Here is an 11276-nt window from a genome sequence, read left to right on the forward strand (position 1 = left end):
AGCTATCGTGAAACATAAAACATTACATTACATAAAACATTTTTAATTTATATCCTACATATGGTCGACTATTCATATTATAACACACTTAATAGTTTTTTAAATCATAATATTTAGACGGCCTCACTCTTATCTTGAGTAATCCCTGACACGCCCTCTTAGAAGAGGGAGGAGCAAGAAAAACCTTATTCTTCACCAACGTCCACATTGTTAATAACTCGTGGTAAAGTACATTGAAATGGCTTATCCAGGATACGGTGGTCCCCGTCCCCAAGGTGCTGGATTTCCAGGAATGGTAAGAAAAGCGAGGAAGTGTTGGTTGGAAAGTGCTTCTGTCCGGGGGTGCTTTTCCTGTTTGAGAGGCGCGGAAGTGGGGCTAGATTAGATTCAAATATGCACTGTGTGGTTTTATTTCATGATTATTTACTTAGCTTTTAAACATGATCAAGTATTATCTAGAAATGTAGCCATGCTGTTCTATCAAAACATACCTGTAGCGTCAATTACAGCTTTATTTGCCTCATTGGCTCATTTCTTATTGATGAACTGCATTTGATCTTTGGGTCTATTTGACACACCTTGTGCAGTAACGAAGGAGTTACATAAGGTGAAGGTCATTAAAGCCGAAAAGAATAGATTTCCATAATTCTGCAAATACTTTATGTAAATCCGTACTGGTTCTATGTCTTACATTAGTTATTATATATGCAAAAGATGACCTAACTGAAGATGTGATGTGGACAGGACTTGCACAAGTTTCTGTAAAGTGTTGACATATTTCACATGCAAAACTGAACCTCCATGAAATATAGGTGCCCAGAATCAGTGCAATGCTAAGTTATGGATCATATTATGGAGTGAAATGTGTGTCTTTATCCAAACTGGAAAATTCATGCATATGTTTCTTGTGTCTCAGCAACAACAGGATCCACTTTATGGATACTTTGCAGCTGTGGCCGGGCAGGTATTAGATGTTGCATGTTGATTTACAGTAGTACTACATTAATCATAATTGTCATGACATTATGCACATCTCTTCTTCAGGATGGCCAGATCTCAGCAGACGAGCTGCAGCGATGCCTCACTCAGTCTGGCATCTCCGGCAGTTATAAACGTAACAGCATCCAAACAATAAACAGTATCTGTCATTGTGCACATGTTCTGAATATGTCTGGTTGACTGGGGTTGTCGCTTTCTAACACAGCCTTCAACATGGAGACCTGCAGACTGATGATCAACATGCTGGACGTATCCTTCCATTTTTTCAAAGCTGATGTAAAGACTCTTTAAAATGCATATCAAGGTTCCTTGACAGCATGCGTCAGAGAGACATGTCCGGCTCCATGGGCTTCCCTGAGTTCAGGGAGCTGTGGCAGGCTCTCAATGCCTGGAAAACTAGCTTTTTATCTTATGACCGCGATCAAAGTGGTACAGTGGAGGCTCAAGAGATGCATCAGGCCCTCTCCTCTATGGGTATGATCACACGACATTGATCAGCGTCATTTACTGTGGCCCTTCCTTATAATAATAATAATAATAATAATAATAATAATAATAATATTCACAATGTGGATTTGTGTGCAGGTTACAATCTGAGCCCTAATGCCATGAATGCCATCATGAAGCGGTACAGCACCAATGGAAAGATCTCCTTTGATGATTTTGTGTGCTGTTGCGTTCGACTCCGTGCATTGACGGGTGAGTCAGATGAAAAACACATCAAATGTTTGGGCTTAATTTGTGTTTGTATTTTGTTAGCCCGAGACGGGTATTTGACAAGTGTTTGTTTTCAGATCATTTCCGGCGTAGAGATACGTCTCAAAATGGCAACGCCACTTTTCAGTATGATGATGTAAGTACAGGATGTATGTGTAGGTTCTTTCTTCCAAGTCATGGTTGAATCGAGGCAGTTGGACGCTTCTTGCTTGGCCTCTTCAGTTCTAAAATGTGGAGATTCCTTATTTCTGTCACTAGTGGGTGTGTCCCCCTGGTTACTAAGGAATAATAAGGAACAATTGACAGAAGACTCCAGTTTGCAGGATAGAACTGTACACTCACTCCTCACTGTTACTGAAAAGCACCGGAATCCTTTACAGAAATTAACTTGCCACTACTTGAGATATGTTGACGACACATGGGTTATGATCAAAACCTGTAAAGTAGATTTGTTTGCCAAACACATCAAGTCTGGAGACAGAAACAACAGCTGCACTCGGGGAAGACATCAGTGACGACACATTCACATTTTTGGACAGGGAAGGACAAAGGCCTCAATACTGAGGTCTATTAAATTCATCCATCCATCTACTTCCTACCGCTTATCCTCACGAGGGTTGCTGGAGCCTATCCCAGCTGTCTTCGGGTGAGAGGCGGGGTACACCCTGGACTGGTCGCCAGCCAATCACAGGGCACATATAGACAAACAACCATTCACACTCGCATTCATACCTATGGACAATTTGGAGTTGCCTAGCATGTTTTTGGAATGTGGGAGGAAACCTGTAGAACCCGGAGAAAACCCACGCATGCACAAGGAGAATATGCAAACTCCACACAGACATGGCCGAGGGTGGAATTGAACTCGGATCTCCTCGCTGTGAGGCCTGCGCGCTAACCACTCAACTGCCATGCAGCCCGGTCTATTAAATATGTATACATAATTTGCCATGGGCCGCACTTTGGACACCCAAGCACGTCCAACATTGCCAGTGAACGGTTGTAATACAAGAGAAGTGTCACTGCAGTTGTCCCTGCACTGTTGTTCTGGTGATGATACGTTCACTATTCACTGTGTAATTTAGGCTTAACCCTATGTGTTAGGCAATAGGCATTCAGACACAAACTTCAACATTCAAGAAGAGTCAAATTGCCTTGATTTGACCTTCGCAGAATATGCTGGCATTATTTTTTTTCCACATTTTTGTGGAATAAAATCTCGTCTGCCTGTCCAGTTCATACAGGTGACAATGAGCATGTGAGGAAGGACGAGCGGGATTCCAACCTTCCTGAGTCCACTATGCTTATTGTGAAGATGTCTATACAGTAGAACCTCCAACAGTCCAACATGAAACATCTGCAAATACTTCTCAGCTCAGTGAGCATCTAAAGCGTATGTTTTGCTTCCTCTGTTGGCTTTTTGATATCACCACTCAAGGGACCAGGAAAAAAGTGATGGTAACCACAGAACAGGCTGCTCAGTACAGTAGTAATTAAATATGAATTATATACACCAATTAACTTTACCAAGCAGGAGCTGACGTAAGTAGCATAACAGCAAACAATTAGCATGAAAAAAATCCTTTTTTATGGCACTAAAGGGTGTATTGTATTTAAAGCCCACTAGGTGACAGTCTTGCTTTGCTTAAGTGCCTAAGGCATATTTTAAACATTTTAACATGAAGTCAACTCCAGTCTAGGGCAGCATGTCATTTTTCTTTAATTGTTCTTTATTCAGCTGTTAACTTCTTTTCACACTATCCACTATCCAAGTTAAATTGCTACAATAGTTAATACAGGTTTAGTGATGGTGACTGTTTGACCCTGGAAATTAGAGATTAGAGAGAAATGAGAGAAAACAAAGTTTCTAAATCCAAACAAAAAGGAGGCCAACCAGCACGTGTTTAACGTCAGGGTTTCCACTATGTCAGGAATATTTGTGTCATTCCAGGTAACATTTTCATACAAGTCACTGAGCTAACCGTAGCACTTAAACTATATTTTATCAATTTACACACCATGTTTATCATATTCACTATATACTGTATACTCATTTAATTGTGTAAGACAGATAAAAAGAAATAAGAGGAAAGGTGCTAATAAAGTTTGGTCCTCACACGTCTTTTCATGATATCCTGTTTGGTCCTCACACGACAGCAGACTTGATGAACTGAAAAGGTAACAGGTGATGGAATGGAAGGTAAAGGGGTGTCATAATACAATAAAACATTTAATTCAGCTCTCTCATAACTCAGCATTATTGTGTGTGCAGAGGCTGATTCTTTCATAGAGCTCAAGTGTTGGATTGTGCTGTTGTACCTAATGAAGTGGCTGGTGAGTAAATAAACGCACCTGTTTGAAGGAGAAGCTGGCCACTTGGCAGTCACACGGCAAACTGAGGAGGTGAGACCGGAAGCGATCTGAGGTGGGAAGTGTTTGGGAATATTCAGCGTTGGTGTATATACAAAGTGTTGAAAAGCTTACAGCTTACAGCAACACGCACTGCAGTACTCACAAAAAGTTAGGGATGTTCTGCTTTTAGGTGAAATTTCATTTTTGCTGAGACCAAGACCATACCTAATAGTTGATCAACAGTCCCTTGCCAGTCTTCTGTTCTCATAGGGTAGAGGGTCAATAGCAGGTTGCAACATAGAAACTAAAAGAGTCATAGAAAGGCATACTCTATGCCTTCAAAAAAAATCAGGTTTTGAATTTTGCCACAAGTTGTGCAAAAAGTATCAAAACATTAGACAGTTTGATGTGTGCATTGAAAGGTTTATAGGTTGAAATAGAGATCACCTGTAAAACAGGACAGTAATATACAGTAATCACTCTTTCAACGCGGTTAATTTGTTCCAGACCTGATATCGATAAGTGAAATTCTGTAAAGTAGCATTCCTTATTTTTAAATTGAATATTTAAGTACGGTAGTTCGGGCATAGAAAACGTGTTTATGACCTTCTAAATACAGCTTTTTAACATTGGAGACCTCTAGACATGAAATAACACCCCTATAGTCACATTTACCTCTGAGTTTTTGGGATTATTGTAACTGTCGTTCCGACAATCAAGTCAATATTACAGTAACATTACTGACAACTAGTGACCGGTGTGGAATACAACGTATCATTACAACATCTGAGTTTTCTGAATGCCTTATGTTTGTATTTTCATACTTGAGGATGCTTAATTTAGGAAGAAAATATATGAAACTTGCTTCAATATGCATATTTTTGGATGAACAATAGGACGTATTCAACCACAAAACAGCATGATTTATTAATTAACATATTTTTGTGAAGCCACAAAATTTGAAGAGTTAAGTGGCAAGGTATCACTGTACTGCATTTTGGAAATTTCACCCAAAAGTACAATATCCCTAACTTTTTGTGAGTAGTGTAGAAAACCTATCAGTGAAATAAATTGAGACTGATCTTGTTTTATTCAAAAGTTTGCGGTGTTACCTTTGAAGATCTGAAGTTTCGTCAGCAAAGTGACAAACTCATCATACTCAATCTTGTTTTGGCTGCTGTATTCCAGCCACAGCGTCTCAAAGGTTTCCTTATCCAGGTCAAATTCTGTGTGATGGACACAATAAAACCAAAGGTGACACAGGGAAGATTGGTTTAACATAATATGACCTGTAAAGTAAAAAAAAAAAAAAGGCATTCCCCAAGTGTCATTACTTGAGCTGCTTACATTTTACCAGCAAATCCCAACTTTTATGATGACTTAATACTACTCATTTTTTTGATGGGGGAGGAAGAGCTCACCCCATGCAGTCAGAGCCTTTCTCATTTGAGCTTGCGTGACAGAAGGTGGCGTCTCCCTCTCGTAGCTTTCCACATATTCTCTCCTGATAATAGCCACATAATGCTCCAATTTGAAGAATTCCACCACATTCAGGTCTCCAGATTTGTCTGCCTGAGTGTTTTGGCTCAAGGAAGTCATCACACACACCGACGAATATAAAATAATGGTTTCTCTGTATGGCAGTGTTTCACACAGGACTGCAATCTATTGGTGGCAGTGGATATACAATGTCATCATCTAATTTGTATAATAACAATGACACATGATGCCGAAGACAAAAAGTATTTTCATACAAAAAAGCTCGAGTGCTCTTCATATTCTCTGACAGACCGGGTGTATATGAGATGTGTTAAGAAGCAGCGCTACGATGCCATCTACTTTATAGAGTTCTTATAGAGTCCCATTATAGTGTGTCTATGAGAAACAGTAGCACCAAATCTATTTGTGGCAGTCCAAATGTATTTGTGGCAGGTCGTCAGAAATGTATAGGAAATACATGTAGAGCCTGGTTCGAAACATATAATTCAACAAGAAAACTTTTTGAAAAAGTAGCAAACATAGGGAAATCTGCAGTCATTAAAAAAAAAAATAAGGTCACAATATTAAAATGAAAAAGTTGTAACTTTACAAAATTACATTGTAATATTATGAGGAAAAATAATGTCCCGTTAGTAGCATATTTAAATATTAAGTAAAAAAAGATGCTTTTTTTGTTGTTTTTTTTCATTGGCCAAACGCGTCAAACAATGGGAGGAAATGTAAACATTGATTCATTTTCTACCGTTATCCTCATGAGGGTCGCAGGTGTACTGGAGCCTATCCCAGCTGTCTTCGGGCGAGAGGCAGGGTACGCCAGCCAATCACAGGGCACATATAGACAAACAACCATTCACACTCACATTCATACCTATGGACAATTTGGAGTCACCAATTAACCTAGCATGTTTTTGGAATGTGGGAGGAAACCGGAGTACCCGGAGAAAACCCAAAGGACACCGTAAAGGATACATCAGCGAGTTTCACCAGCAGGCGGGCCGTCCTGAGACTCAGCACTACGTTTGGGAAGATAAACACCATGGTGAGTGTAAAAAAAAAAAAGGTCAAAGTATTAACTGATAACTGACTGACATTTGCCACGAACAGAGTACCCTCCAGCCTGTAGCTTGGCCAGAACACCGTCAGCTTTCAGCATCTTTTGTCAGCAGGAACACACAGAAACGTAAGGAAATTTCCCTGAATCATGGGAGCAAATAGAGGCTGCACAATGCACAAATAGATGTCAGATATAGATTAAGCAGTGATGGAAAAGAAAATATTGAAATAATAATAATATAAAAAAATACATCATTAAAAAATATAAATATATAGAAATATAATAACTCAAGTGTACCGATTGTTATGGCCTGTGAGTGTGTATTTGCATATACCTCTGGACTGCTTTCGCCCTGTAAAAGACAGGAGAAGATGGAACGATAAAGCAGGAAGTTAAAAGAACAAACCAAACACCAGCAGTGTTCAACCTACAGTGATACACGTGTCCTGAGGGAACGCTTCGCAGTTCAGCTCTGCCGGCCAGGAGATCCCATAACGGCTCATCGGACCCTCGCAGCTCTTCTGGGCCTTTTTGCAGAACGACTTACAGGGCCGCCTCATGTGGCCTGCTACGCACTGGGGGGCGTAGGCCATACACAAGAAGGGGCGGATGTCGGCTGAGCATGCGTCTTGTATGATCACGTTGAAGAAAGACATCTTGAGGGCGGCCTCTCGCTGGCTGGTGTGGCCCAGCAGGTTGGGTGTGATGGTTTGGTTGTAGGACAGACCCTGACACATTTGAATGGTGAGGGGCTCACAGGTGCCACCGCTGGCCACGGCGTACTGCAATTACATACAAAAGTCACAGGTGCATGTGACGAGGTGCATAAACTAAACACATTTTCAGCATCTTGAGACACTGAAGGAACAGCATTAGCATTAGCAAAGCCAGCTGGCCCATTAGGCAATATAGGCAATGCTAATGGTGCTGTGGCCTCCAGGTGGTTACCTTCAATATGATTACTACACTCAAAAAATAAATGTTTAGCCTCAACAAAAAAAATCAATGCAACAATTTCCATTAGTCTTTCTTAGTTATGACAACTTAATTTGAAATTGCTTTGAACCAACAAACAATATTGCATTGCACGAATTAGCTTTTCCTCTTTTTCCTCTATATACAGTGAAGAAAATAAGTATTTGAACACCCTGCTATTTTGCTATTTCTCCCACTTAGAAATCATGGAGGGGTCTGAAATTTTCATCGTAGGTGCATGTCCACTGTGAGAGAGATAAACTAAAAAGAAAAATCCAGAAATCACAATGCATGATTTTTTAACAATTTATTTGTGTGATACAGCTGCAAATAAGTATTTGAACACCTGAGAAAATGAATGTTAATATTTGGTACAGTAGCCTTTGTTTGCTATTACAGAGGTCAAACGTTTCCTGTAGTTTTTCACCAGGTTTGCACACACTGCAGGAGGGATCTTGGCCCACTCCTCCACACAGATCTTCTCTAGATCAGTCAGGTTTCTGGGCTGTCGCTGAGAAACACGGAGTTTGAGCTCCCTCCAAAGATTTTCGATTGGGTTCAGGTCTGGAGACTGGCTGGGCCATGCTAGAACCTTGATATGCTTCTTACGGAGCCACTCCTTGGTTTTCCTGGCTGTGTGCTTCGGGTCGTTGTCGTGTTGGAAGACCCAGCCACGACCCATCTTCAATGCTCTGACAGAGGGAAGGAGGTTGTTCCCCAAAATCTCACAATACACGGCCCCAGTCATCCTCTCTTTAATGCAGTGCACTCGTCCTGTCCCATGTGCAGAAAAACACCCCCAAAGCATGATGCTACCACCCCCATGCTTCACAGTAGGGATGGTGTTCTTCGGATTGTACTCTTCATTCTTCTTCCTCCAAACACGCTTATTGGAATTATGACCAAAAAGTTCTATTTTGGTCTCATCTGACCATAAAACTTTCTCCCATGACTCCTCTGTATCATCCAAATGGTCATATGCAAACTTAAGACGGGCCTTGACATGTGCTGGTTTAAGCAGGGGAACCTTTCGTGCCATGCATGATTTCACATCATGACGTCTTAGTGTATTACCTACAGTAACCTTGGAAACGGTGGTCCCAGCTCTTTTCAGGTCATTGACCAAGTCCTGTCATGTAGTTCTGGGCTGATTCCTCACCTTTCTTAGAATCATTGAGACCCCACGAGGTGATATCTTGCATGGGGCTCCACTCCGATTGAGATTGACCGTCATGTTTAGCTTCTTCCATTTTCTAATGATAGCTCCAACAGTGGACCTTTTTTCACCAAGCTGCTTGGTAATTGCTCCGTAGCCCTTTCCAGCCTTGTGGAGGTGTACAATTTTGTCTCTGGTGTCTTTGGACAGCTCTTTGGTCTTCGCCATGTTACAAGTTAAAGTCTTACTGATTGTATGGGGTGGACAGGTGTCTTTATGCAGCTAACGACCTCAAACAGGTGCATCTGATTCAGGATGATACATGGAGTGCAGGTGGACTTCTAATGGGCAGACTAACAGGTCTTTCAGGGTCAGAATTCTAGATGATACACAGGTGTTCAAATACTTATTTGCAGCTGTATCACACAAATAAATTGTTAAAAAATCATGCATTGTGATTTCTGGATTTTTCTTTTTAGTTTATCTCTCTCACAGTGGACATGCACCTACGATGAAAATTTCAGACCCCTCCATGATTTCTAAGTGGGAGAAATAGCAAAATAGCAGGGTGTTCAAATACTTATTTTCTTCACTGTATATATGTGTGTGTGTGTGTGTGTGTGTGTATTATGTTACCAAGCAACTTGAATTTTGTTTTAAGCTTACCAACAATAAAATTTGAGTGTATATGACATGCAAAATTAAGTTATTTGTTTATTAACAAATAACTATTATTTAATTAATTATTAATTATTATTTTATTATTGTTTTATTAAGTTATTTGAACATAACTTAAAAAATAAAGTTAGCAACTTAGAAAGTTGATCAAAATCAATTATATTTTTTAACATTGCATTTATGTATTAAATCAAGTGGTGTCAACAGATACTCTGAAATACTTTTTAGAGTGTATATATTCAAACTTGTTATTATTATTATTGATGTTATACTACAAATGATGAGCAAACAACAACAAATACGTAAGTCTCCCGGCACCTAGCACTATCGGGACAAATGTTGCAACTTGCTGCCTTTTAAACGTACGTGCTGACATGATGCCGTGGTAAAGTCGTCACATCCGAGCGCTTTCGGCCAACTTAACCCAAACTGCTTCAGCACAGGCTCGCAGCTTGACCGGGCCTGCTCACACAAAGTTCTGCAGGGAGGCCTGGCTTTTCCCGCCACACACTCGGGAGTGAAGACGGAGCACAGGAAATACTTCAGGTGAGGGGAGCAGTCTGTGTGGAGCAGCGCATAGAAGGTATTCAAGTAGAGGCCGGCCTCCACCTGAGTCTTGTGGCCCAGAACGTTGGGCATGATGGTTTCAGTGTAAGGGAGATCTTTGCAAAAAGGGAGTGTGATGCTCTGACACGATTCTGCTGAATCAGGATCCTGCATGGAGACAAGCATCAAAATATAGGAAACCTGTACATTCTTCATCATTGCAGTCAGTTGAAAATATTACAGATTGGAGATTTAGGTTTCATCTTACCTGCTCACATGAATATGTTGAAAAATCTTCACACCTGAGACTGTTTGGCCACTGGAAACCGTACTGTTTCATCAGCGACTCACAGCCGGACCGAGCCTCTTCACACTGAGTTCTGCAAGGGGCCCGGGGCTTTCCGGCCATGCACTCCGGAACGTAGACGGAGCACAGGAAGGGTTTCAGCTGAGGCGAGCACTGAACTTGGACCAGTGGAAAGAACTGGTGCACTTCCAGACCCGCGTGCTCCTGGCTCCTATGGCCCAGAGAGTTTGGCATGATAGTCTGGGTGTACGGGAGGTCTTTACACAAAGGGACTGTGATACTCTGACATGTTGGGCTTGTATCAGATTGCTGTTGAAGCACACAAACATAGAAATATCAACATTATTATTACATTAGGGTTCCAATGAGAACAATACAATCATCATTTCTTCAGTGAAAAAAAATTCTGATTAAAATCAATGATCAATCAATAATCAGTTACCATGATGGTGACTCACAAGCACACAGTTGGACTCGGGTAGAGTGTTACACTGCAGCTTGCTGGGCCAGGTCAGGCGCTTGGCTTTAAGGGTGGCCTCACACTCGGACTTGACCGTCTCGCAGAAAGCTCGGCACGGCTTCATGCGGGCGTCGTCTTCTGCGCTGCTGCCACATTCTGGGAATGCCAGGCGACACACAAGTACAGCCACTTGGGGCGAGCAGGCCGTCTCCACGACCTGACTCAACTGCTGCAGGTTGAAGCCTTGGACTCCACCAGGGTGACGGCTGGTGCTGTAGCCCACATTTTGGCAGTAGGAGGTCGTCAGCGGCTTGCAGCTGGGGAGCTCGTCTCTGGCACCGTGTGTCTCATGGGGACAAAGCAGCAAAGCCAACACCGCAAGGACCGAACGCTGCATGGCCTTCTAGAACAATTTTCTGAAAATTTGGAGGAGCGCCTCTCCTCAGGGGCTCAGGAATCCAAAGTCTGCAAACATGGCTGCTTTGTCAAATATTGTTGTTCAACAACTGCTCTGGTGGTGGACTTCAACCTG

General features: G+C 41.6%; 2 protein-coding genes across 2 annotated transcripts; one reads left to right on the forward strand and one right to left on the reverse strand.

Moving 5' to 3' along the window:
- Positions 1 to 22: 22 nt before the first annotated feature.
- Positions 23 to 4026, forward strand: sri (sorcin). Its single transcript, XM_058053044.2, has 8 exons — positions 23 to 295; positions 917 to 964; positions 1045 to 1114; positions 1205 to 1248; positions 1326 to 1473; positions 1585 to 1698; positions 1794 to 1852; positions 2952 to 4026. The coding sequence occupies exons 1-8, from the start codon at positions 239 to 241 to the stop codon at positions 2976 to 2978; spliced, it is 567 nt and encodes a 188-aa protein (XP_057909027.2). The 5' UTR covers positions 23 to 238; the 3' UTR covers positions 2979 to 4026.
- LOC131105175 (uncharacterized) lies at positions 3414 to 11241 on the reverse strand. Its single transcript, XM_058053037.2, has 11 exons — positions 10743 to 11241; positions 10246 to 10593; positions 9798 to 10145; positions 7054 to 7404; positions 6957 to 6974; positions 6658 to 6721; positions 6538 to 6581; positions 5490 to 5640; positions 5181 to 5294; positions 4069 to 4136; positions 3414 to 3886 (listed from the first exon to the last, which is right to left on the reverse strand). The coding sequence occupies exons 1-11, from the start codon at positions 11139 to 11141 to the stop codon at positions 3863 to 3865; spliced, it is 1929 nt and encodes a 642-aa protein (XP_057909020.2). The 5' UTR covers positions 11142 to 11241; the 3' UTR covers positions 3414 to 3862.
- Between the last annotated feature and the right edge of the window lie 35 nt (positions 11242 to 11276).

Source organism: Doryrhamphus excisus, linkage group LG5 (genome assembly GCF_037039965.1).
Source record: "Doryrhamphus excisus strain RoL-2023G ecotype Guam linkage group LG5, RoL_Dexc_Guam_v1.1, whole genome shotgun sequence".
Classification (NCBI taxonomy): domain Eukaryota; kingdom Metazoa; phylum Chordata; class Actinopteri; order Syngnathiformes; family Syngnathidae; genus Doryrhamphus; species Doryrhamphus excisus.

Coding starts and splice junctions, on each gene's coding strand:
- sri (XM_058053044.2), top strand. CDS start 239: ATGGCTTATCCAGGATACGGTGGTCCCCGTCCCCAAGGTGCTGGATTT. Junction 296..916: donor GTGCTGGATTTCCAGGAATG/GTAAGAAAAGCG, acceptor CTTGTGTCTCAG/CAACAACAGGATCCACTTTA. Junction 1,249..1,325: donor TGATGATCAACATGCTGGAC/GTATCCTTCCAT, acceptor AGCATGCGTCAG/AGAGACATGTCCGGCTCCAT.
- LOC131105175 (XM_058053037.2), bottom strand. CDS start 11,141: ATGCAGCGTTCGGTCCTTGCGGTGTTGGCTTTGCTGCTTTGTCCCCAT. Junction 10,594..10,742: donor CCGAGTCCAACTGTGTGCTT/GTGAGTCACCAT, acceptor GTGCTTCAACAG/CAATCTGATACAAGCCCAAC. Junction 3,887..4,068: donor CCAGCTTCTCCTTCAAACAG/GTGCGTTTATTT, acceptor TTACCTTTTCAG/TTCATCAAGTCTGCTGTCGT.